The following is a 26,206-nucleotide window of genomic DNA, read 5'->3' on the forward strand; positions in this document are numbered from 1 at the left end:
GGGTTTCCATGAATTAACCTGAGAATCTTCATTTAGCATATAAAGTTTTTTAACCTATAAGATGAAAAGATAACATTTTCTTATTATTAATGTGAATTTTATGATGGTAAAATTTATGTTAATACTCAACATGCAATATTCTAGGAACGATTCCATTTGTAATTCTTTAAAAATCCCGCTGCTGAATGAAATGGGAACTGTTATAACCACAATTTTCCTGCAGCACTGCAGTATGAATGGTCTTTTTCTAAGTGGCATTTCCATCACATGGATTGAATTTTAAACTATTTTTTTCAGTGACCAATCAGACATTATAAAATAGTTATGCTACTGACTTGGTATGTGTTCAATGTCAAGCCACTTTTTTCCATTGACAGCTTGAGAAGATTGTAAAACCATTAAAAAATTTAAACTTGTGGCTCAAAGGGACTTTCTACAGTTAGACTGCTTTTAATTTTCTCATTCTGTTTGGTGAACACCTGCCTTTCCTTGAATACTGAACTGAAGTAAAACTTACTGAATTATTTTAGCATTTTTATTTTGGAGCTCAGATAAAAGAGAAACTTATATTTTAAATATTTGTATAAAAAAGGGGAATGCATATTTAGACTTTACATAGTCATAAATATATACCTATAAGACCCTATTTTTAAAAATTATACATTCAACTACTTATGATAAAGGAGTATTATCTAAGGGAAAAATTGCTTACCTTATTCATTGAGAATTTCGGAATTCTGAAAGAGTAATTTAACATGTGGTAGCCTGATACTACATCGGTATGCTCAGTTTTGAGCACTGCATTAGATAAAAACTCCTTGAAAGGCTGAAACTGCATTGTTTACCTTTGTATAGCAAAACTTCCTATGAAGTTTACACAGTAAGCAATTAATAGCTATTGAATTGAAATAACCATCCTTTGGAAACAGCTTTTTTCATCAACTAATTTTGAGTGCTGACTTTGTATCAGATACTCTTTTCAGGTGCTTAGCTTTCCTTTAGAGGTGGAAAACACAGCCTCATCTCCAACAACTCACAACTCAGTAGGAGAGAAAGACAAATACCTAGTAGTAGATGTGGCAAGTGATATGACAGATGATTCTCAGTCCAGACTTGACATTGGAATCATCTGAGAAGTTAAAAAAGAAAAAATTCCCTTGTCCATACTTCATCCCACACCAACTGAATCAGAATATTTGGAAGCGGTTTTATTTTTGGTCATTAGTATTTTGCGAGGTTTTTTTTAACTTTTAAGATTTTATTTAAATTTAATTTGCCAACATATAGCATAACACCTAGTTAGTATTTTGAAATGCTCTACGAAGTAAACCAACGTTCCAGAGGTTGAGAAGTACTATGCTTGAAGTAAGCAAGGTCATAAGAAAGGTATTTCTAATTCAGTCTGGTAGAATCAGGAACATTTATTCAGAAAAGCTGGTACTTAAGCTAACCTTTAAAGAATGCATAAGATGAGTCAAATGGAGACATGATGAAGGGCATTCTTAGAAAAGTAAAAATATGACTAATGGGGAGAAAAGAGCATGTTACATTTAGACTGCAAGAGGTAGTTGGTCACGGATTAGCATTTAGAGTATGTGTAGGCAAATCGGGCTATAACATGCAAAAATTAGATGTTACATGAAGGGAATATGTGTATTCTTCAATATTAATTATGTTCCAGATGATTACTCCCCACAAATCAATAAGCTTACTGTTGTAATTTCATTACTTCTCTAATAATTGACTCAAGAGTAAGTATATGTAAACAGGTTGAAATCAGTGAGAAACTTACTCTAGCTCCATGGAAAAGAAAAACAGTTTTTCTCCAACTAGATGTATGGTGGAAATTATGTTCCACAGTTACAGCCAAAAGTCTCACAACCGTGAAAGGAGCCACAGTGAGAATCATTAGCTGATATAAGACAGAATCAAAAACCTGAAAAGTGGAGCTGGAACCCAGCAAGAGCCCACTATATGTCTAAACTGGTATGTGAAATATAAAATATTCTTCTTGTTAAGCCACTTAGAGTCTGAGTTTCTTGTGCCAAGTTCAATTAGTTCATTATCAAGGCAAAGATTTTTATTTTGAAGACAAAAAGTAGATAATAAGCCAATTTAGGAAGATAAATTTTAAAGGGGAATGTTGTTTTACCTTAAAATGAAATGGTATCTTTCTTTATATGTCATGCATTATGTGTGTGCCTCACACGTGCATAAAAAAATATTTACAAGCAGATTTGTATTTTCTTTTGACAACAGTATGTGGGTTGGATTTGATGAGGCATGCACTAGAAACAACAGAACTTAGAAGTTATTTTATAAACTATGCGATATAGATGATTCTGAAGGGAAGAGAATCGGAACATATTTAAGAGATAGAATTGGTAAAATTTGACAATTACTAGGGCTTTATGGTTAGAGAAATGGAAAATTCTAGAATAAACTATTTCCTGGAAATATTTGACTAAGTCTGTGTGAAAATGAATTGAACTGAATGTGAAACTGATTGGCCCTGGTTTTTGTCATGAACTTAAGTTGGACAAAGCAAATGCTATAGGAATAAAATTACTCAAATTTTCTCCTTATTCTGTTGCCTAAAATGAGGATTAACAATTATACATTGTAATTCAGATGATTTCATTTAACAAAGAAAATGCATTTTATACAGACTTCATTGGAATTCTGAGGAAACTAGACACTAAAATTTTTCTATTGAGCAGGTATAGTAAATAAAAGTAAAAGCCTTGTATCTATTTACTTGAAGTATGTGAACTCTGATACTCTTATCATGTAATATAGTTAGAATTTTATTTCAAAGGGTGTAAAACTATTGTGTATATTTTTCATTAATCACAGTCCCCCAGCTTTTATTTTTCATGCACTTATTGTTTAACTGGAAATTCTTCTTCCATAGGAATTTTTATTGCCTTCAGTTAATGAGGTACAAATAGTATACTTCATTGGTATGTATTTCTTTTCATATGTTAGTTTCCATAGCTATAATTATATTCTATACCTTTTTATTATATGTATCATACACAATTAAGTATTGGCTTATTTAGCATTAATACGTTAGTATTTTTTATCAGTATTTTCTATTCAGAAATCTATTGATATTACTGAATGGCATTTTTGAAATCAGGTCCAGGATCTTGTATCTATCACATTACTACAATGTTAAAAATAATACAATTTAAGTAGGAATGCTAAAACAGGTACATCTGAAAGAATGTGCCCAAAAGCCAAATTATTTTTTTGAATATTTTATATGAATTTTCATTTCTTCAAAAGCTAGAAATCAGAGTCCTCAAATTCACTAAAGTAATATTTGGAATATACATTTTTCAGTTAATTTTCAAGTTAAATTATCCTGTGACTCAACACTAAGGCAGCTTTTAAATCAAATCAGATATTTCAAAGAACTTTTATAAATCAAAGTATACATAAGATGCTTAATGTTTGCTTAATGCTTGAGGATCTAAGGTAAGAACAATGGTTAAGAATTATTGAGCACTTACTGTCTGCCAGGTACTATTCCACTTAGCTGACATGGAATAATTCATTAAATTCTCACTCCAGTAATACTTCAGGTATTATTATTTTCACTTTGCAGATGAAGATATCGAAGCACAAAGAGATGGAGTAGTTTGTCCAAGGTTACATAGCTAGAATGCGGTAAGGCCATGCTACAAACCTAGACTCTTAAGTCCTTTGCTCCCAAGTGTATTAATCTGCTGCTTCCCACAGAGATCTAGGGAGATAAGAAGCTTAACTGAAAACAAGTAGGGTGAAACACTTTCTATTTCCATAATATCAATCATAAATGCTGTAAATGCTTAGAAAAATAAAAATAATGGAGGTTTTACAGAAGGCATGGATTGCAATCTGAAAGTATTGAGCAATTATGTGGTCCTCAACTCCCAAGAGCTATGCAAATTTGTATGAACTATTAACATGTCATTGGTGAAATGATTGAGAAATAACTATATGTTAGAGGGATTTTTTTTTGAGAAGTAATAGATGATATAGTAGAAGGTTAAGCAAATAACATATTATTAGGTTTCCTGACAAAAATGAATACTGGACTGCACCTTTAAGGATTTAGTAAAAGGGTAAAAAAGAGGAGGGAAGGGAGAGAGTGAAAAGACATGGATACATTGCTGTATCCAATGGATAATATCTGTATCCATCTAGGATGATAGATGCACTCTAGTCTTTAAATGAGGCAGACACAAAAACTTTGCTGAAACTCCATTTGTGGAAGCTAAAGTATATTAAATTACATGTGAACTCTCTTTTGAAAAAAGGATATTTATTTTGTTTTTCCATTGGAAAGCATGCCAGATATAATTATCTCCTTGAAGATTAAGAACAACCTCTGTGGTGTCAAAAACGGGGGGGGGGGGGCAGTTATTAGGTGAAATAAACATTCCTGAGGAGGCAAATAATAATAAGCCATTTGATTCACCACGATACCATTTGTGCCTGAATATAAGGTGATTTTTTTTATAGAAAGGTACAAAATAGGACAGCCCTGGTGGCTCAGCAGTTTAGCACTGCCTTCAGCCCAGGGCGTGATCCTGGAGACCGGGATCCAGTCCCATGTCAGGTGCCCTGCATGGAGCCTGCTTCTCCCTCTGCCTGTGTCTGTCTGTCTGTCTGTCTCTCTTTCTCATGAATAAATAAATAAAATCTTTTTTAAAAAAAGATGCAAAGTAAATATTTTGGCCATTTTGGATATATAAATTTTAGGAAATGTAGGCAAATAGTCCTATGTCTATTTATATTCTTTAATGTATAAATTTTCAAAAACATTAAATTACGTACTATATAAAATAGTATATGGTTTAGAAATGTTACTTTTTTTCCATTTTCTACTTTTATGGAATACTTTTCATTCACTATATTGGATTGGATATTGTCCCTCCAGAAATGTCTATCCAGATCCTCAGAATATGACATTATTTGGAAATAGGATATTTACAGATGTTATTGGTTAAAATGAGGTCATATTAGATTAGAGTGGGCTCTAAGTCCAATATAACTGGTGTCCTTATAAGAAAAAAACCACAGTGAACAAGGTCAGATAATGATGGAGCAGGGATGATGCACCTGCAGCCAAAGAACTCCACGCATTGCTGGTAACCCACCAAAGGGTAGGGAGAAGCAAAAAAGAAACCTTCCCTAGTATTCTCAGAAGGAGCATGGCCCTGCTGTACCTTGTTTTTGGACTGTTGTGAGAGAATAAATAAACAATAAATTGTTTTAAACTACTCAATTCGTGATAATTTGTTATGGCAACCTAGGAATACATTTGCACTAATACATTTATACTCTTAATACATGCTTCGCCATCCATGCGTTCTTATATACTGGAGCCACTGGAGTCTTAAAAATGCAAATATTGGGATGCTTGGGTGGCTCAGTGGTTAAGTGCCTGCCTTCAGCTCAGGGCATGATCCTGGAGTCCCAGGATTGAGTCCCACATCAGGCTCAGTGCATGGAGCCTGCTTCTCCCTCTGCCTGTGTCTCTGCCTCTCTCAGTGTCTCTCATAAATAAATAAGATCTAAAAAAAAAAAAAAATTAAAAATGCAAATATCACTTCAGTCTAATTTGAAGTGCCTGAAATAGAAAAAATATTCTGGGATCCCTGGGTGGCGCAGCGGTTTGGCACCTGCCTTTGGCCCAGGGCACGATCCTGGAGACCTGGGATCGAATCCCACATCGGGCTCCCGGTGCATGGAGCCTGTGTCTCTGCCTCTCTCTCTCTCTCTCTCTCTCTCTCTCTGTGACTATCATTGAAAAAATAAAATAAAAAGTAAATAAATCTTTAAAAAAAAAAAAAAAAAGAAATACTTTTAAAATCTTGTACCAGGGGTGCCTGGGTGCCTCAGTTAAGCATCCAACCCTTAATTTCTGCTCAGTTCATGATTCTTTTGGACTCTGAGCTTGTGTTGTGTTGGGCTCTGAGCTTGGCTTGGAGATTAATATTCTTTTCTTGTTTTGTTTTGTTTTTATTGAAGTTCAATTTGCCAACATATAGTATAACACCCTGTGTCCATCCCATCAAGTGCCCTCCTCATATTAAGATTCTTTCTCTTCCTCTTCCCCTCCCTCTGCCCACCCCACTCCACTCACTTGGCTCTCTCTTAAAAAAATAAAAATAAAATAATAAAATCCTTTGTACAGTACCAAGTACTGTGCAAATCTTGTATGTGCTCAATCTCATTTAATCCTAACTACAATTGTTTTATTTACAGAAAAGAAATTGAGGCTCAAAGAAGTCAAGTTCCCTTTCCAAGATCATTTGATGTTAAATGGTGGAGTAGAAATTCAATCCTTGGGTTGTCTAATTCTACAGCCTATGTAGAACATGTACTTAAATGTCACACTTGTTCAAATCTTCGGTGAAATCTTATTATCAGCATAATGTTAATTTTTAAAAATAAATAAGCGGTTTATATTCATATTCTTGACACCACCTTTATAAATGCTGAACTGATAGCAAATTACTGCATAAATTTATTGCTGTCAACTTTGGACCCAAGCCATATCTGACCTATGAAGGTTGAAATACATGGCCTATTTTAGAGCCAGATATTCCCATAATTGTGTCATGTATATTAAAAACAAAACAAACTATTACCACAGCTATGATTTGTCAAATATAATAAATTTTTTGAATGGGAGCAATATAAGTCAAAATAAAAAGAGAGGAACACTGCTGACATTTATCAGGGAAATAAAATGGTATGCTTTTTCTCCATCTAGCACACATTTTGCTCTGGAATCTTGAACCTCTTCTCCCTTAAGCCATAGTTTTTCCCACAAACCTATCAGTTTTATAATTTAACAATAAAAAAAGTATACATCCAGTAGGTATCATGGGACAAACCCTCCCTGTATGCATGTTAATTATGTTTATACTAAAGTGCTTACTTATGTAAGATTTATTTTAACATGAATTAAAATGTTCTCTTAGAGTATAAGAATGTTGATGCAAAAAAAAAAAAAGAATGTTGATGCTTTAATACATGATAGGGCTTTGATATAATAATTTATAGCCAATGGAAAACACTTTCTATTAACCTTCCTTAAGTATAAATCATAATAGTGCCTCACTAATATATATTTGTAAGGAGGCTTTTATGGACAGTTACTTTTAGTTGGCCTTGGTTATACAAAACAGAAGAACGACCTTTTAAGAATTTAAGGGGACAATAAAATATTAGTATTTCGTGCATACATTTTGGTATGAATTAGGGCAGTCTACTTTTTTCAATCTTCAGATTAGTTCTTTCAGGGTATAAGCATGTTACACGTGAGTGGCACAGTTGTTAAGCATCTTACTCTTGGTTTCAGCTCAGGTCTGATCTCAGGGTCATGCTTAGTGCAGAATCAGCTCGTGTTTCTCTCTCCCTCTTCCTGTACTCCTCCACACCCATTCATTCTCTTTCTCTCTCTCTGTCTCAAATAAATAAATCTTTAAAAAAAGATGTAAACATGTAGTAACCGAGACCACTTAGAAATTCTGAGTCAAATTATTAATAGAATTAACTTTGTAATTAAATATAAAACAAATTTTGCTTTAAAATTCTTCAGCTGAAAAATACACATTAAAAATGTGCATTCTTTTTAAAAATTTTTTTAAAAGATTTATTCACTCTAAAGAGAGAGAGTGCTAATGAGGAGAGGGGCAGATGGAGAGGAGAGAGAATCCTCAGGCATATCCCCCGCTGAGCACAGAGCCTGATGCTGTCTCAATCCCAGGACCCTGAGATCATGACCTGAGTCTAAATCAAGAGTCAGAGATCTAACTGAGTCACCCAGGTGCCCCCCAAAAATGAGCACTTAAAAATAAAATGTGCATGCCGTAATAGCAGTGGGGTGGAAGACAATTTGGGGCATTTGTATCAATGATAAGTGATATGTTGCAGGTGCTTCAATAATTACACTTTTATTATTCTCAGATAAAATTCCTTTTATAGACACATTAGATAGGTAATGTATACATGTACCCTTATATATGAACTTGATTATGGTGTCAATTCTAAGTGACATCACAGTTTTGAGAGGACCGTAGTTATACCAAAGTCCTTAGCAAAGGCAAGCACCAAACAAGGAGTTACTTTGCCACTTGTGGCCCGGCTGGATATACATCTGGTGGTATTTGGTGAAAAAGTCACAATGAATAATGAGCAATTCATTTGGTAAATTTCTTGTTTTTCCATGTGTACATTATAGGCTAGAGAACTATATTGGGTCTGTTAAAGAAATTCTTAGAACAATTTTCTCATCAAAATATAACCATGCCCACTTTTAAAAATATATGTTATACCTCAGTAAGGAATTTTGGAAAATAAAAAACTGTGCTAACATTTTTGAGGGACATCCAACTAGGTTTTGTGAATTCCTATATTTATGAATGCCATTTGTATTCATAGTTCTCCCTCCACAGCTAAGCAATATATGTAATATATGTAACTAGGAGTGAGAGAGACCTCTTTAGATCCTTGATGAGAGTTTGAGATGGATAATAATGAAATAACAGCAAACATCAGTGTTGCTTTGAAATATAATACCAGATTTGTTGGCTCTCTGATATTAAACAAATTACTAATTTAACAAATTACTAATTTAATTTAGAATTTTATTGGTCATTCATAAGTTGTCAGATGTCAATAGCCTTCGTATCTTTAAAAAAAAAGGATTGTACTAGATGAGCTCTAAAGTCTCTTACAACTCTAAGCTTTGTTTTTAATTTTACATTTCACGGCATTAAACCATGGTTTAAGCTCTGATAATGCCAAGGGTATTTTATATTAAAGATACCAATAATATTATCTAAGTCATGAGCTAGAGAGAGGAGAATAAGGAAGAAGGTGAGAGAGAGAGGATGTTTCTTACTGCCAGTGAATGTTAAACTGTGTTTTCTTGTTCAACGTGCTCAGTATCAAGTAAGGAAAGAGAACTTTGGTTATATGTTAGACATTTGAATGTGCTATATTTGCATTGTTAGTTAACATATTTTCCAAAATGATATCAACAGAAGAAAAGGTAAGGGTTTGAACTCTGTAGTTTCTGTGTGAAAATCTCAAGACATTGAAACTGTAAACTTCTGCTTTAACACTGTAGCAACTCACACTGCTTGGAAGATAGTGTCACATGATGCCCTGAAGTTTTTCTTGTTATACCTTAATATGAAAACACCTTCTGTTCTTACCTTCACTAAAGATTAAAGTTTGCCATTGCCTGCCCTCCCCCCAAAAACATTCCCTCACCCAATCTCTACTTTCATACATGGGAGAAGAATCGGTTTTAAATGTATGGTAACTAAAACCTAAATTAAGGTCTTTATTTGTCCAAGACAAACTTTAGTTTGTACTCCAGATACTGCTAAGCCTCCAGTGTGAACTCTGAGCCTTAGGTGGATGCACTCCATATGCTTCACCATACCGTGTAGGAAGACATTTGGATCTTTTACATTTGTTTTGGTTTCAGATAAGTTGCAAATTGGGGATACCACAATAATACAGATTTGGAGCAATGGATGTTACTTAGAGAAATAGTTAAAAAATATATATATATATTAAAGATTTTATTTGAGAGAGAGCAAGAGAGCATAGCAGAGGGAATGGGAGAGGGAGAAGGAGACTCCCCACTGAGTAGGAAGCCCCATGCGGGGCTCGATCCCAGAACCCAGGGATCATGACTTGGGCCAAAGGCAGCCTATTAACTGATTAAGCCACCCAGCCAATCTGAGTAGTAGTTTTTAAGGCAAAGATATAGCAAAGATAATCAGTGCATTTGACATAAACTACCAGCCAATCAATAATTTTGTGATGAGTATGTCTATACATAATGGAATTATTTAACACACATATGGTTTATTCAAACCACAAAGGCTTTTTCTACTTCACAGGACACCTTTTACTTGTAGAGAAATAAAAATGTTTTCTTGATTTTAAAATTGATATATATTCATTACACAATATTATAAAACAGCTTTTTTTTTGAAGATTTTATTTATTCATGTGAGACACTGAGAGAGGGGCAGAAACATATGTAGAGAGAAGTAGGCTCCCCACAAGGAGCCTGATGCGGGACTTGATCCCAGAACCCCAGGATCACAACCTGAGCCAAAGGCAGACCCGCTAAACCACTGAGTCACCCAGTTGCCCCTACAACATAATTTTTAATACTTGCACTGTATTTATCATAATGATTTGCCATAAAGTGTTTAATGAATTTTTATTTTTTGATATATATTTTCAATACAACAAATATTATTTCAGAGACTTGGTTATACACAAACTTTTTGATATATCTGATTATAAAAATTCTGAATTAACTTTGAATATATTCATCTGGAATTATAGAATCAAAAGTTAATCTTTTATGTATTGCTAATTTCGTCTTGGCTGTTTTAACTATATGCATACCAGTAGTGTATGAGATGTATTACTTTCCTAAATCCTTATCACAGTAACCAATTTGGTTTTTTTTTTTTAAGATTTTATTTATTTATTCATGAGAGACACAGAGAGTGGCAGAGACATAGGCAGAGGGAGGAGAAGCAGGCTCCCTGCAGGGAGCCCAATGTGGAACTTGATCCTGGGGCTCCAGGATCACTTCCTGGGCCGAAGGCAGATGCTCAACCACTGAGCCACCCAGGCGTCCCACCAATTTGTTTTTTAAACTTTGTCATTTTGGTAGGTGGAAAATGCTATCTTCTTTAACTTGCATGTTCATTATAGGTAAGCATGCAGTATTTTATATTTCTTGATCATATATATTCTTCCTTTATGATTTAGCAATGTGTGTCCTTTCTCCTTTTCCTATCTGATAATATGGTTTCCTAGCACTGAATTCTATACAGATCAGATCCTTTTATTTGTTTGTTTCAAGTTTTTATTTAAATTCTAGTTAACATGTATTATAATACTAGTTTCAGAAGTAACAATTATGACTCATCAATCATGACTCATCGCTGACATGTAATACCCGGTGCTTATCACAATGAGGTCCTTTTTGGATTCCATTAAATAGTATATGCTGTTGATACCTTATGGAGATGTTTCTCACATAGCTGTTTTTTTCTAACTGTATTCTTGATAAATACAGGATTATTAAATTAGAATATTCTTCACTAAAAATACTTCTACACATATAGTTTTTGACAATATGATCTTATATCTTTTTTAAAAAATTAGAAAATCTGAAGGATTAATAACTAGAAATTTGAAAACTAAAATAAAGCAAGTAATGTGGCTCAAATATTTGCCCAGGAATATGCCTATCGAATAAATTAATGGACCAAGGAAACACAGGTGTGGCATTTCAAGGGCCATTTTATCAGACCGGTTGTATATATTAAAGATGAGTGGTTTTCAGACTGTGTCTCTAGAACCCTTTGTTTCTTTGTAGGTACCACACACACACTTGTGAGGAGAAGAGAAAACATTAAGCAGGTGTACCAGGGCCTCTTTACCTGTATTTGTCATAACTTCTGTGCTTCTTACCGGTCACTTTACAGAGTTGTATTTCTGTAACAAATTTCCTTTTTTTTTTAAGAGAACTTATCTGATAATATTGACCACTCTAGAAAGTTTTCGTATCTTTATGTGAAATTATCTTGTTATGTCAGATTTTGCTATAAATCACCACAAAACCTTTCTGAGATTAGGAAGAGATTCAGTTCTACAATAATATGTATTTTAATCAGAATAATAAGATAGGGTTCATATTTATCTACTATAGCTATCTCATATTATTCAGGTATAGATGATATAGCAGTATCTGAACATTACCTATGTAACAATTAGCTTTTAGCCTAATTTATATATACTACATATTTGAATCAAGCATCAGTTATATACAAAGATATTAAATTTTAAGTCCTAGGATGTTATTTGTTTCAGGGATATTTTATTGCTATTATGTTTTATTGTTTGGAGTTGAGGGAATTACATATTTCAATAGAATTGAAGGTAAGATTAATTCAGTTGTTATTGTGCTACTAAGCATTTCTTATTAAAGAAATATTCATTATCTCTGAAACAAATTTAGATCCAGTAGAGCCTAAAATAAAAGGTATCAAATGCTACTATAAATTAATTTCAGCGTACTAGTTAAGCAATATCATGTAGCTTCTTCCTTAGAAATTAATAGTCCTTTGGCCATAATGAAGAGTTTTTGTCACTCATCCCAGTATAAGTTTTATATGATGAACAGGTTTTTTTTTAAATCATATTTTGGAGCAAATAGAAAAGTCAAGTGAAAAATGTACAGCCTGAACATTTGATCATTAAATATAAAATGTTGAGATAATTAAGTTACAATTATCATTAGAACATTTTTTACTCATTCAACAGACATTTATGGAATTTTTTTCTGGGATAAGATGTCATGAGATATCGTTAGAGTATAAATTGGAGGAAAAGTGGAATGAATGGCTAGATATAAGTAAATACTCTCAAATTTTTTTTACAGGAACTCCTTTTTAGATAGTATAAGATCCTCAAGACTTGATGATAATAAAAATTATAATAATATTTGTTATTTATAGACATACTTACTAGACTTAGGTTGATTTTCTAGTTTATATCATTTGTCAGTCTGAAACTATAGAAACATCTTTATTTAGAGATGAGGAAACCTAGGTAAAAAAAAAACCTAGGTAAGCAAACCTTAGTCTTGGTGTGATCAAAGTGCTATTAAGTGACAAAACCAAAGAAACCCAAGGTGTCATATTCAAAGTCTGTGCTGTGAGCCATTATAGAATGGACAGTATTGATTGAAAATACAGTATTTGACAGCAAATGAATCTCATTTACACAAAGATTTGTGTCACAATATGACTATAGACATTTGAAGGCAAATTCCCCCAAAGAATTTGAACCATTTTCACTACATATGGACACAAATGTTCTAATTCTAATGAAAACTAGGAAGAGATCTCTCCGTTCCAGTGCAAAAATCAAAGCAAAAATATACAAAACAAAACAAAAACTGAAGCTGGGCTGAACATTTATCAGTTAAATTTTCTTTGAAGTTATATAACAGATAGACTTTTTTGATAGCAGCTCGATGGGCACTAAAGCCTACTGATAAAGTGAAACTTGCAGCTCTAAGTGCTCTGTTGAGTATAATTATTGAGTGTTTACTCTGTGCCAGACACATAAGATGCCAAGAAGACTCCAGGAATATATTGTTTGGTCGAGTGAATTAGGCCTATTAGGAGCAAACTGAAGTTTGATAATGCCTGATACAGCAGAAACATTTACTGCTCACAAAATAGCTGTGTGCTTTAGGTTATTTCTCAGTCCCCTTATAGGTATACTAGGCTTGGTTCTGACCTACAAACTTGATATATATCACCTCTGCATCAAAGTATGTAAGACCACGTGTGTAACCCTCTACATCTCTTTTCCCTGCTGTGGTATTTTGGAGAAACATATTGAGGTGACTAATTCACAAAATCAGTTGCTGCGTGGAGAGCCCACCATCTTGTATCAGAATTTGTAGGAATAAGAACTATTGTAAAGGTTTAAGAGATAGAGGTTAACACATTGTAACAACCTCATCTAGTCCATCTTGAATAATACACATGGCTCTTCTTTCTTTGTAAAGACTGTTGCTAAATGAACTCTTTCAAGCTTATCAACAGTTGGTTAATAATGATACTCCTGATGCACAAAGGAATAACTGAATGTCTTCAAATAGGATGTTTTGCCACTCCAGGAATTTCCTGTGTTTCCTTGAGATTTTGTTCGGGAGGTTTCCATGTGTTGTATCACATTGTGAAGCTCCTAATCATGGGGTCAAGAGGTTCAACTTACAGAGATATTTCAAACCCTACATCATTTTGACAGATACATATGTAATTTGGTACCTATTTGCAAGGGGGTTGGGAATGAGAGAAAAATTTAAGTGGCATCCTCTAGATCAGTGCTATCCAAGAGAAATACAGTGCAAGCCCCATGTGTAATTTTAAATGTTCTAGTAGCTACATTTAAAAAGTAGAAAGAAAATTAACTTCAGTAACGTACTTTATTTAGTCCAGTGTATCCAACAATTATTTTAATTGCAATCAGGATAAAACTATTAATTTCACATATAGTCTTTTAATCTTAAAGCATATATTTGGAAAAGTTATATTGCAAATGCTCAACAGCCACATGATGTACCTTTATTCCACATTTTGTTAGGCATCTTTTTAGGTACACTCACAACATTGTCATTTATTCATTATAATATTCTCTTGCATTAGTAAATTAATGCACTCACAGAAAGTGACAGAGCTAAGGTTCAAACCAATTCTCCCTCCTGCCTCTGGAGATGGAGGAGTGCACAAGGCAAGCAGAGTACAACTGGGAGTCCTGTGTAATCCAAGCAAGAAAGGTGAGGGCCCCAATTAAAGCAGTGGCATTGGTGATGGAGAGAAGGATGGATTTAATGAATATTAAAGCAGAATCGAGACTATTCTACTTGATGATTAATTGCATATTGGGGAAGAGTAGAAAGGGAGGTGCTTTTGGGGGGTGGGTTCTTCTAACTTGAGCAACTGAGTTGGCAGTGATGTCATTTAGAGAGAGACTGACATGGGCCTTTTAATCTGAAGTAGGATATAGCCATATTTGATCACTGGATTTGGCAGTACAGTGCAAGGAACCTTACCCACTTTTTTGTTTTAACCATGTCTATATTACATTTGGTCACAAATGCCAGATGATAATGGCATCTGCTAACTATTTTTTTAAATGACTCTACATAAGGAACTGCACATGGATTGGCAAGTCTTTAATATTATTTCAGAAAGAGGAACACCAACAGCTAATTCAACAACTTTATATTTGCAGAGTGTAACATTTACTAGCTTCTGTGTGCTTCTTTATGTCTTTTTAAAAGACACTCATTCAGCTCTGTCACCACACATGAGACAGTGGAGATTTTTACAGAGTTTTCTAATTATGTATTTATCTTTGGGCCTGAAAGAACAATTCCAAGTGTTGCCACGTGGGTATCTGCTTTGGCAAAGCCTATGAGATGATGATATGCCACATATTTGGAAATCTGATCTTAAAAATCCAAAGGGACTCAGCTTTTCACTTGGACAGTATAGGATATAAATTTTGACTAAGAACAAAACTTGGGAGAATACAGGCATTTCATAAGCTATTGACAGGTAATGCTGATGCACAGATGAGAACTGTTATGAAGCAAAATGTAACAATTATCCTGAAAAGTCAAAACTGTACCATTTTTTTCTTTGTATTTACTACATCAGGGAAATATTAAAGTTATTTGCAATAAGTAGAGGTGTTACTGTATTTGATTATGGGTGAAATTTATTTAAATTGACTTTATGTCTTCATAGAAACATGAACCTCCCTGTAGCCAGTACATATAATTATCTTTAATAAATTATTTGCAGAAATGCTGCTGCAGATCACTACAAATGCTATAAATTAGAGGAAAGAACTGTCAGGTTTCCCATTACTGTGTAGCTTACTTTCAAGATCAGTAATTAAGTTTTACTGTATTTATCATAACGTATTCCAGGATTGTTTTTGACTTTTTTAGTCACAGCTCTGTTTCCCTGTTTGTTATTTATCCCTCAAGAATTAGTCGTTAGAAACATGGAGTTGGACGAAGGTGATTCCCGCTACTCTGAGATTATTAGGCAAGGATCGTGCAAAATGAATAGGCCAAGTAGGAGGAAAGAATCTCTGCGGTCACTGTGTTGAAGAAGTTTCATCTAGTATTTATACATTCTTATGTAACATAGAGAAAGCATCGCTCTGATCACAGGTCTCCTTAGTTGGTGAAAACAACTGTTAACTGATGGTATGAGTAATTGCCTTATGCCGGGCCCTTGGGCTCAGAACTGATACTCCTTCTGGGTTCTGGTTAGTGTTTGATTCTATTGGAATCACTTGTACTTTGAAGTGTTCTAAGATGCAGTTGGCCCAATAGGTTTCTTTTTCTTTTTTTTCTTTTTTTCTCAGCCACTGAAAGCTTTTGAAAACTGCTTTATTCTCGTCACATATACTGTTACCCCAACTTAGCAGAAATCATCCCCTAAAAATAAATAAAATTTAGGAAAAAATTGACTACAATGAGTTTCAGGTTACAGATTTATAAGACAAGAAAGCAGTGATTCAGAATTTTAGACACTCAGTAGCCTGCACATGTCCAGGCATTGACCTCATCTTTACCTAACTTTCACATTATATGTACGTGATTACTTGGAAATGTTTCTCAGAATAACAGTATTTTGTTAGTATTTCTTTTATCAAAAAATGCTAGATATGTGTGTATATATATTTAAACAAAAACTTTTGTGATTACTAGTTTTTTTTTTTAAATTCCAATTAAACTAAAACATGTACCTGGGATCTTTTCACCATTATCATAAGGGTACATGGCTTATGAATTATATGCTTATATTATGAAATATAGAACTATTTTTCATGTATTTTGGCTTGTTTTATTTCTCTGACTTATCTACTACATACCTTCTTCTGGTTTTCCCGTGGCCTATTTTGTATTTATGTCATCGAATTCCTTAGACAAATGAGACATAAGCAGATAGTTGTCATTTAATCGTTTTCATTCTCATTTTGATCAAAAAGTCTCCCTATTCTCAAAATCTTTTATACATCTGAGTTTATCAAGGTACTAATATTAAACTCTTAAAATATTTTGTTATAAGAGATCATGTGTTTTGCCTTAAATTTCTATTTTGTTTGGTACACAAATACACAACATTTTTCCTTTATTCCTACAAATAAAAGCATTGATATCAAAGGCAGCTGGTGGTTCTTTGCTGAGTCAGAATCATATAAAACTGGAGTGTGCAATTAAATATTTTGGGAGAGCTATACCAACAAGCTAAAACAGAGATTTTTAGTGATTCAAATCATAAACCCAAGCTCAAAATGAAAGAACCACTTTAAGAATAAAACATGCTACAAATTGATGAAGCATGAAAAATAAAAACACATAAAAATAACCTACCATAGTGCCAAAATTACATTAGTCATGGTAAACTCTTCAAGTTGGAAAATTTAAAACAGAAGACTAAAGTTTTACCTATAATTCCTGTGTTTAGTTTTGATTGAATTTTTTTTTCTCCAAGATTTATGAACTTGTTCTAAATTCAGTCCACTTAAAAGTATAATGTTGCTTTTTATGACATGGGAGAAATAAATGGTTTATTTGCCTTAAATTCTGGGTAGAAATTTAATGCTTATAAGTTTGATGGTATAGAATATATAATGTAATATATAGCATTTCATTATGGAACTGTCTTGCATTAGTGTGCCTTTACTTCTTACAGGTAGATATGTGCAGGGGGCAATTTGAGATGCATACATTTATCAACAAAAAGAACATACAAGGTGAATGCAAATGAAAATGTAGAAACTGACTATTTCCCTTGTGCATTATAGGGAAATTGTTAAAAATTCTGATTTTAAAACAAGTAGACAAAAGGAAGTTCATTTAGAAGTTTTTGAAGCTTGAGAAGGTAGTCAGTGTCTCTTAATTTTAACACTCCCTACTATACACAAAAAGGTAATTGGAATTTCATAAAATATATGTGTTAAGGAATTGGAATAATGAAAGACTGCATATATTTTGAACTTTTAATTACATTTTATAAATTTAATCAGTCATAATCTATATTTCTTGCCAGTTTTCTGAACATTATTTATTCTATGATACTCGAAGAAAACTACAAATTTCGGAAAGAAATCATACAACTATGTAGGAAGAGACAGAAATTAGGAAAACAGAATATTGGGTATCACTTTACACTTTCTTGAAGTAATGTTTAAGTATTCATTTAGTTATGTAGAAACATAACAAATTTTATTGTGAAAGCACGAATTAGTGTTACATAAAAATAGCAACTTACTTTAAAATCAGTAAAAGTATATAGAGTCACCAAATAACATGCATTAGCCATACCAAGATTGCTCCTGAAATATTAAAATGCATAATTCCTGAAGAAAGGCAGTTCCTTAGTTTTTAAACATGGAGTGCATCATAAATCACATAACTTACTATTGGCTATTTAGCATATTTTAATACATTTTCAAAATTTTTTATTTCAGAAGAATCAACAGAAAGGCATAACTCCTATTTCTTGGAGAAATATAGCAGAAAAAATATTTTTCTATAACAAAACTTTCAGAAACAAATTCCAACTTTAGTTTAACTTTCCAAACTTAAATCCATATATCCTAACTATATGCTACCAAGATAAATCTGTCTGGCAGATAAAATGCAAGGCAAAGTTTATAATATCTGTAGCTAAAGATCATACTTAATTTTAAATATTTTTCCCATCATACCTCACGTCACAAATGTACACAAGGATGGCAACTCTTAAAAGAAGCATCATAATTCTTAAAATTTAAACAAATTTTTCAGATTGCTTAATTTAAGTTATAGTCTCTTTAAAATAAACAAATCTTAACTCAAAAGAGTCTCTGCCTTTACTATTGAATATCATTTTGTTAAGCAAAAGGAATAATAGATCTACACATTTACCAAATTTAACGAGCCTAGGACACGCTTTAAATAGTTTTGATTATGTTTTCTAGAAAAGATTAGTAGCTTACATTATTCATACACTCAAGCTCTTGTTACAATGTGCTGCTTGATATCAAAACATCGCATGAAATATTTGTAGTAATAGAATGTTCCTCGGGAAGATTCAAGTATATTATTTAATACAGGATAAACACTATACTATTTATAGTTTAAAATGAAAGCCACTAAAATTCTATAAATTCTGAAAAATTTACCATTCTTAATATAATTAGTCATTAAATATTAAAAGGCATCTTTCAATATCGGGTGAAAGATGTAGACACTGAAGTAGCTGTTTTAGGAAATGTTAGGACTTTTTTCCTGTTGTTACGATGTTAAAATTTTTTTTCTATGGCCTAGAGAATAAAAATCAGTATTTTTTCTTAGCCCAAATATTCAAGGAAATGAAAATTTTGAAAAAAAAACTTTATGGAATAATATATATTTGGAAATTTAGAGAAAATAAAGTAATATTTAATTCTTGAGTGCATCAAGACTGTCTTTCTTCCTTGAATCACACTTTTTCAAATAATATTTTCCTTGTATTATGCTTTCTATTAGAAATCTAGACTTCCATCACTTGTATTGATATTGTGTATTTTGGGTCTTCAATTAGAAAGACCTTTCCTGCTAGCTTTGTTTTAATTGTGTGCTTTTCAAAGAGACTCCTTTTTCCAATCTTTTCTAGCTTTCCCAGACTTCTAGCCCCCATAGTTCTAGAGGCTGACTGAGGCAGGTTGTAGAGAAATTTCTGGACATGTTGTTAACATCTGACACAGTAAGTGAGAAAAAACCAGCACAATCACTGGGCAGGTTCAACAAGAATTGACAGCTCCTGGAGATGAAAAGTTTGTGTTTGTTAGTTGCTAGTTACCTGAAGCACACTGGTTAAATTCAAATCCATTCATTTCTCAGTTGCTTTGCTCCCTCTAAACCACTGTAATGCAAACCAAAAGGGGACCTTTATGGATGTTTTCTGTTGATCTTTGTAGATCTAGTATATCTTTAAGTTAGCCTTGTCTGACTTTTTCCACAATGCTTTTAGTAGACAGCATTATATTATGTAAATATTTCTGGTTACTGTTTATGGAGGTGGTTGCCTAAATTTCTCTTTGGATAAAGCTTTTAATGCATTCACCCATAATCCCTATAGAGGAGCTGCTCAAGTTTGGGAAGTTTAGTGTTGCTCTTTGTACTTCAACTTTTAATATCAGCACATATTGAAACCATAAACACAATGAAAATTCAAAAAATATTCCGACCATATTAGAAGAATATACCCCCTCCTTTTTTTTTTTTTTTTTTTTTTTTTTTTCCTTAAAGAGCCAAGGGCGTGGGGAGTGGCAGGAAGAAACATTCTTAAGATCTAAGCCCTGGACGCCATCCTGGGAGTGCTTAAAACCCTTAGAAACGTGCAACCTGAAGAACACCCCCTTTCGAAGTCTAAAACAATATTAGATTCCCAAAACATATCGGCAAAGAAAGTCTTACCGTCAAAAGCTTGCAGCAGGTTCCAGCTCAGACCCAGACTGAAAAGCTGAGCAGCTGGTGAACAAAAGTTTTAGCTTTTTTTTTTTTTTTTAACGAAGTCTGCAAAACTAATTTCCCTCAAAATAGGGCTCAATTTCCGTTAAAGAAAGCAGCGCTTACAAATCTCAGAATTCCTGATCACCCCCACCCCATCCCACCTCTAAGCAATGGAAAACAATTCGAACTTTCACACGGATGTAAAGGTTTATTGAGAGGCCACTATTCAGCAGTGGGGCTTAAAAGACCAGGGAGATAGGCTGAAACCTGAAGGGACTAGTTGAGGGAAAGTTTCTGCCTTGGGGACACTTCTCAAAGATTAATCAATACTTTTTCCTAATTCAAACCAGATGGCTGGCCCGGTTTGCTGTCCTCATTAATCCCATTAACAACTTCAAAGACCTGGTCCCCATCCTCTGGACACGTGAGACAATGAAAATAACGGGGCTACACTGCTGGTGGCATGTTTGTGGTCCTGGGCGGCATAGGTGAGCGCCAATCTTCTGATGCGAACCGTCCCAGACAGGACTTGACTGTTTCTGTAGCTCATTCAGTGCGGCTCGCTTGCCTTGTGTAAACGACTGTGCCCCCAGCAGACAGTGTCACCCCTCAAGCAAGTGGCAGTGTTAAAGCCCAGCCGCCGCGCCTACTCACTGATTCACTGACGGCAAGTCTTCTAATTTTGTATGATGCGAGAGCGGAACCAGGGAGATCTGAAGCAGCGCCCAGCTTCGGTGAACTTTGGGGGTTATCGAAGTGTAATATTTGCCCTGTAAATGGGACCATGGCGGCAGGCGCGGGGGGGGGGTGGGGTGGAAGGGGGAGCCAGAAGCAGTGCCATTAGTTGATTTATTTTCGAGCGGAAGAGAAGGTGAATTTCTGGAGGGAGACGAGGGGACATGAGCTGACTCCTGAGGGGAAAGACTGGAAATGTGCTTGCAAGATACCGCATCACATGTCACCACGGCGATAGCGCTTCGGGTTTTCCTGCCCGAAAAGTTTTGGGTTGACAAATGGCTAGGAATTTGACGTGGACCAGGAAAGCAAGGGCAAGGACGTTGTGCAAAGCAGGAAAGGCATACTCAGATAGGAAGAGAAGAAAGACCCCCACCTGGCACCGCAGGTGAGGATGCCAGCGTCTCGGGACATCTTGCAACTGTTGCTGCCCCCACGCTTTTGTCCCCCGCACCCCAGCAGGTCTCTCTCTTTTCGGCGCTGAGAATGGCCCTTTTCCTACCCGCGGGGCACTTCCCAGAAACCTCGGATGCCGGGTCCGAGCGCGGTAACCACCCACCCGGACGGAGAAAACAGCTGCGAAAAGCTAGACGCGCCGCTGCGCCCTGGGCACGAGTCGATGCAGAGTTTGAAAAACTTGTCTGAGCGCGCGCCAAACTAATCTTTTTTTTTTTTTTTTTTTTTTTTTTTTTTTCCGTAATCCTACTTCCCCTTTCGAGCCCAAGAGCCGGGCGTACCCCGAGCTTTCCCGCAGGTGACAGCGCCCGAGTGGCAGTGACAAGAGAAGTGAGCGGGTCGGGCGGTGGGTGCAGAGTTGGGGCTGGCGTGCGCGGGCGGGCGCGGAGGGCACCTCGGCGGCCCGGCGGGCGGGGAGAGCCGCTGTCCGCGCGGCTGGGGCTCGGGCTCGGGCTCGGGCTCGGGCTCGGGCCGGGCTCAGGCGCCAGGCGCGCGGCTCGCAGCCTGGGCTGCTGGCAAGGGCGGGCGGGCGTGGACGCAGTGCGCACGTCCAGCCGGAGATAGGAAGTGGAACTGGGAGCGCGTGGCGCAGACTGAGCGGGAGTTTTGGAGGGAGTTTGCATGTGGTCAGCTCCGGGCTCCTGAGCCAGCCCCCAGCTCACATTACACTCTATTTATAACCTCTCAGAGCCGTTTCCCCCTGAACGCAGTTCTCTGGGACCACCTTCTTTTGGCTTCAACCTCTCCTACTCTTGACATCTGAGTAGCTCGAAGGGAAGCTTCTCCAGGTCCGAGTGTTTATATGTAAAGGAGACTGGCCGCTAGGGCTCCGGACCGGGATTATCCGAGCTCTGCAGAAACGGCGGGTAAAATTTGTTTGGGAGGGGGAAAACACACGGTTTCCAGTGAAAAGTGACAGAGGGTGGTAGCGTTCGGAACCATCGTGAAGTCTTCTGCCTGGAACCTGAGACGTGCATGCTATGGAACACCCGCTCTTTGGCTGCCTGCGCAGCCCTCACGCCACCGCGCAAGGCTTGCACCCGTTTTCCCAGTCCTCTCTCGCCCTCCATGGAAGATCTGACCATATGTCCTACCCCGAGCTCTCCACTTCTTCCTCGTCTTGCATAATCGCGGGATACCCCAACGAGGAGGGCATGTTTGCCAGCCAGCATCACAGGGGGCACCACCACCACCACCATCACCACCACCACCACCACCAGCAGCAGCAGCACCAAGCTCTGCAAACCAACTGGCACCTTCCGCAGATGTCCTCCCCCCCGAGCGCGGCTCGTCACAGCCTCTGCCTCCAGCCGGATTCGGGAGGGCCCCCGGAGCTGGGGAGCAGCCCGCCGGTCCTGTGTTCCAATTCTTCCAGCTTGGGCTCCAGCACCCCGACCGGGGCCGCGTGCGCGCCAGGAGACTACGGCCGCCAGGCGCTGTCACCCGCGGAGGCGGAGAAGAGAAGTGGCGGCAAAAGGAAAAGTGATAGCTCAGGTAAGAGCGCACCGGGCACGGTCGGCGAAAGGGGGCGGGGAAAGGACAGAGAAGCTTCTGGCGCTACAGTGAGGCGGCGGGGAATAGGGTACGCGTCTCGCCCTCTCTGGCTCCGCGCCGCCAAATTCGGCGGGGGCTGCTTTGGTCCTGTTATTTGGGGGCACGTGTTTCTCTCCAAGGGCAACACTGCAGCCAACAGCGATAAGCTCTCCAAGGTTCAAACTAGTTTACCAGAGGGTTAAGAAAAAAGGACAAGTGACAGTACGTGAAATCGATTGCAAAGCGTGACCTTCCATCTGAGCGGTGGGGAGGGGAGCGCACCCGGGGTTGCGGCGTCCGCTGGGCGTGCGTGCGGGTGCCGCTCCTTGACTCTTCCCTTGCAAGTTCCCGACTCCGACTGGCTCGATTTTTCCCATCGTTAACTGGATTTCCAAATTATTGCACAATATTTGGAACTTGCAGTGGAACTTGGCAGAACGTATGAGAAAAAAAAAAAAGTTTTAGTTTTTTTTTTTTTATTCTGATTTCAGAGTTCTTTAAATAGCACCCTATTCCAAATGGTAAAAAAAAAGAAAAAAAAATCCCTTTCTTGGGGAAGGAGACAATCTAGGAATTCAGAGGATTTTAAGGAATGTGTCAAAGAACGGTAAATAAATACATGCTCAGACTCTTGCGGAAAAAAAAAACGATTTTTAATAGTAGTTGTATTCGTGTGGTGCTAATCTAAATAGGGAATCTGAGTTTCAAAGTGGAAAGTAAAATATCTTTCTGTTGAGTATTATTGGAGGCAAGTATTTGGAAACAAACAGCAGCCGGGGTAGTGCTGGTTCTCTACGTGCTTAAGGCTGGTATTCGAGGGTGCGCGCAGGAGGCGCTGATCTATGTGGGGATAACTTGAGTGGCCACGCAAAAGCGAACCTTACTAAATGCAGATGCTTGAATGCGCAGACTGCCAAGTAAATTGTAGCAATCCCAGACACTAAAGCTTTCCAAGCAACTCCTTAAAGCCCTTCACAATCTGTATCATCGTCCAATTGTTAAGAGATACTTTACAATTAAGGGACTTGTGGATTTTCTTCTGTAGCTACAGCGTGCCCTGCGTTCCATCCCTTTTGGAAAGTGTCATTTGTTTAATATAATATTTACACATTTTTCTTCTTTTGTGGAATTGGTTTAACAGTCCTAGAAGGCAATGACAGGTATTGATGCGAAGGATTGGAAGATGTTTGTTTTTCATAATGCTTTAGGTAAGATCCCACGTAAATGGCAATGATTGAGCTGCGTATCTCGTGTTCTTCTGCAACAATGGTATCAGTTGTTCTTCAGCGTTAGTAAGAGATGGATTCTTCTATCACACACTTAAAATCTAACTTTTACTTTCCAAGGTCAAGGGTGAACTTTTTATGCTCCATCACAAATTAGTTGATATCTAAGAAAGTTACCAGCAGTATTATTCACGTTTAACGGTTTTTACTAACTATAAGCGAAACTTTTAAGACAGAGTTGAAAGGTTAACCGTAGCACTAAGGTTTCCATCTTCATTTCTTTAAAAAAAAAAAAATCTCTTAAAATACAGTGTTCCATTTCCTGGGCTCAGCATTTGATATCAATGTAACTTTTTTGGAAGCAGATCCCAGTTCAGGTTGGTCGGTCCATTTTTGCGATTAACAGAGGCTCTTACTGTTCATTTTACTTTCAGCAGTGAAAAACCTATGATGGACTGTTTCTTTTCCTTCCTGGACTGAATCAATGCACCTAAGCTTCTTAGGGGAAATTGGATTTTCATATAGGCACATACTATTTTGGTTAGTGGGAAACAAAAAAAGTGAGACCCAAGAACTGCTTCCCTTAAAGTATTTTGATAACAAATTTCTTAAGAAAACTGGTTATACTAATAGTGCTATTCTCTTTTGGTGGAAAATGACCATATAGCAAAATTAGTTTATATTTACATGTTGAAACTAATTAGAGTACTGGAAAAACAAATACAAAATTTGCATCTGCTACATAAAGTATTAATCAATTGATCTTGAGTGGGAAATATAATTAGTCATCACCAAGGTTAGAATCACTGGGAAGTTAGAGTGAGAGTTTTCTATTCATGGTAGGATATTTTTAAAGAACACTTTGACTAACTAAAAGGAAATATCACAATGGGTTCCAGTTAAATATATGTATACTCGTAAATTTAATTTGGTAATTTCACTATTTGAGTTAATATTTGTTAGATTTTTCGATAGATTTAGGTTCAAGATATCTTTCTCCTGTGATATTTCAATTGGTCTTCCATGTTTATGTTTACAGTTATTTCATTTCATAGAATTATAAAGGCATCCTGATCTAGCAGAAACTAAAGCAATGTAGAAGATCACATAATTCTGGCATATTATTAACACATATATCTCTCATTGCTTATTGCACAGTTTTAATATTTCAATATTTCCAAAAATTAGGTTAATTTCTGAACTTTCAAAATTTTAAAACTGTATTAGACGAAAGTCATATCATGCGTGGAACAGACTACTTATATTTTGTTAGGAAGTTTATAATTACTATGTATTTATAATGAAAGTAAATGTAATACATAAATCCAGGGCAAAGTCAGAACCAAAATTCTTTATCCTTGCATATAAGACCCAGAATATATGTGTATGTGTATGTGTGCATGGCCCTGTGAAGTTGAAATTCAAATAGAACTTTAGGCAACAGAAAATATTGAAGAATAACCCAAATTTTTATCCATGGTAATGATGCTGAAACTACAATGTGTAATATTTTTCAGTATGCCTTTACATGCATTTCTCTTCCCAAATACACACATATGCAAACTCAAGAAGCTTGAGGGTTTAGAAACAAATATTTATGGACTTTGGGCTTCCATTATAGTTTATTGACAATTGAAAATAGCCGAGTTTAATGGAAAAGCACACTGTTATTTTTATATGTGTTAAACATTTTTGCAACTTTGAACCTGCCATGCTTTCCAGCATTATTAGCAAAGCCAACATCTGCGACGTCTTCAAAGGAACTCTTAAAAATCAAAACTTTACAACTGCACTTAAAACAATCTATACAAAGCAGGTGATTCTGAAAAAAAAAAACTCTATAAATAGTGTGAATTACTTGGCTTCAATTACATTTGATTGTTCTTCAAGCAATGTACTAGTAGGTATAAACTGTCCAATTTTTAGCTAAAATAACTAAAACAAATTAGTCAATCTAACTTGAGTTCTTATGCAGGTAAAATACAGTATAAACTTATAAATATTTCGTATTCAAATGAGTTGAATTAATATAAGTATACATTTTATTTAAAAATCAAAATTATATTAAAAAGGAAGGAAATGATTTAGGAATATGGATTTTACAAGGTTTTGAATAATATTAGAT

At 36.0% G+C, this 26,206-nt stretch overlaps 1 protein-coding gene and 1 long non-coding RNA gene across 2 annotated transcripts in view; one reads left to right on the forward strand and one right to left on the reverse strand.

Moving 5' to 3' along the window:
• The window catches only part of LOC140608949 (uncharacterized), a 33,061-nt gene extending 12,903 nt beyond the window's left edge, over positions 1 to 20,158 (reverse strand). The window contains exons 1-2 of the long non-coding RNA XR_012010940.1: positions 20,096 to 20,158; positions 19,479 to 19,541 (exon numbers count right to left, since the gene is read on the reverse strand). This is a non-coding gene — a long non-coding RNA (uncharacterized lncRNA). The remainder of the gene's footprint in view (positions 1 to 19,478; positions 19,542 to 20,095) is intronic.
• Positions 20,159 to 21,910: 1,752 nt separating this feature from the next.
• The window catches only part of MEOX2 (mesenchyme homeobox 2), a 65,542-nt gene continuing 61,246 nt past the window's right edge, over positions 21,911 to 26,206 (forward strand). Inside the window, exon 1 of the mRNA XM_072783950.1 lies at positions 21,911 to 22,816. Within this exon, the coding sequence (XP_072640051.1) occupies positions 22,303 to 22,816 (514 nt within the window). The 5' untranslated portion in view covers positions 21,911 to 22,302. The remainder of the gene's footprint in view (positions 22,817 to 26,206) is intronic.

This window comes from Canis lupus, chromosome 18 (assembly GCF_048164855.1).
Source record: "Canis lupus baileyi chromosome 18, mCanLup2.hap1, whole genome shotgun sequence".
NCBI classification, from domain to species: Eukaryota; Metazoa; Chordata; class Mammalia; order Carnivora; family Canidae; genus Canis; species Canis lupus.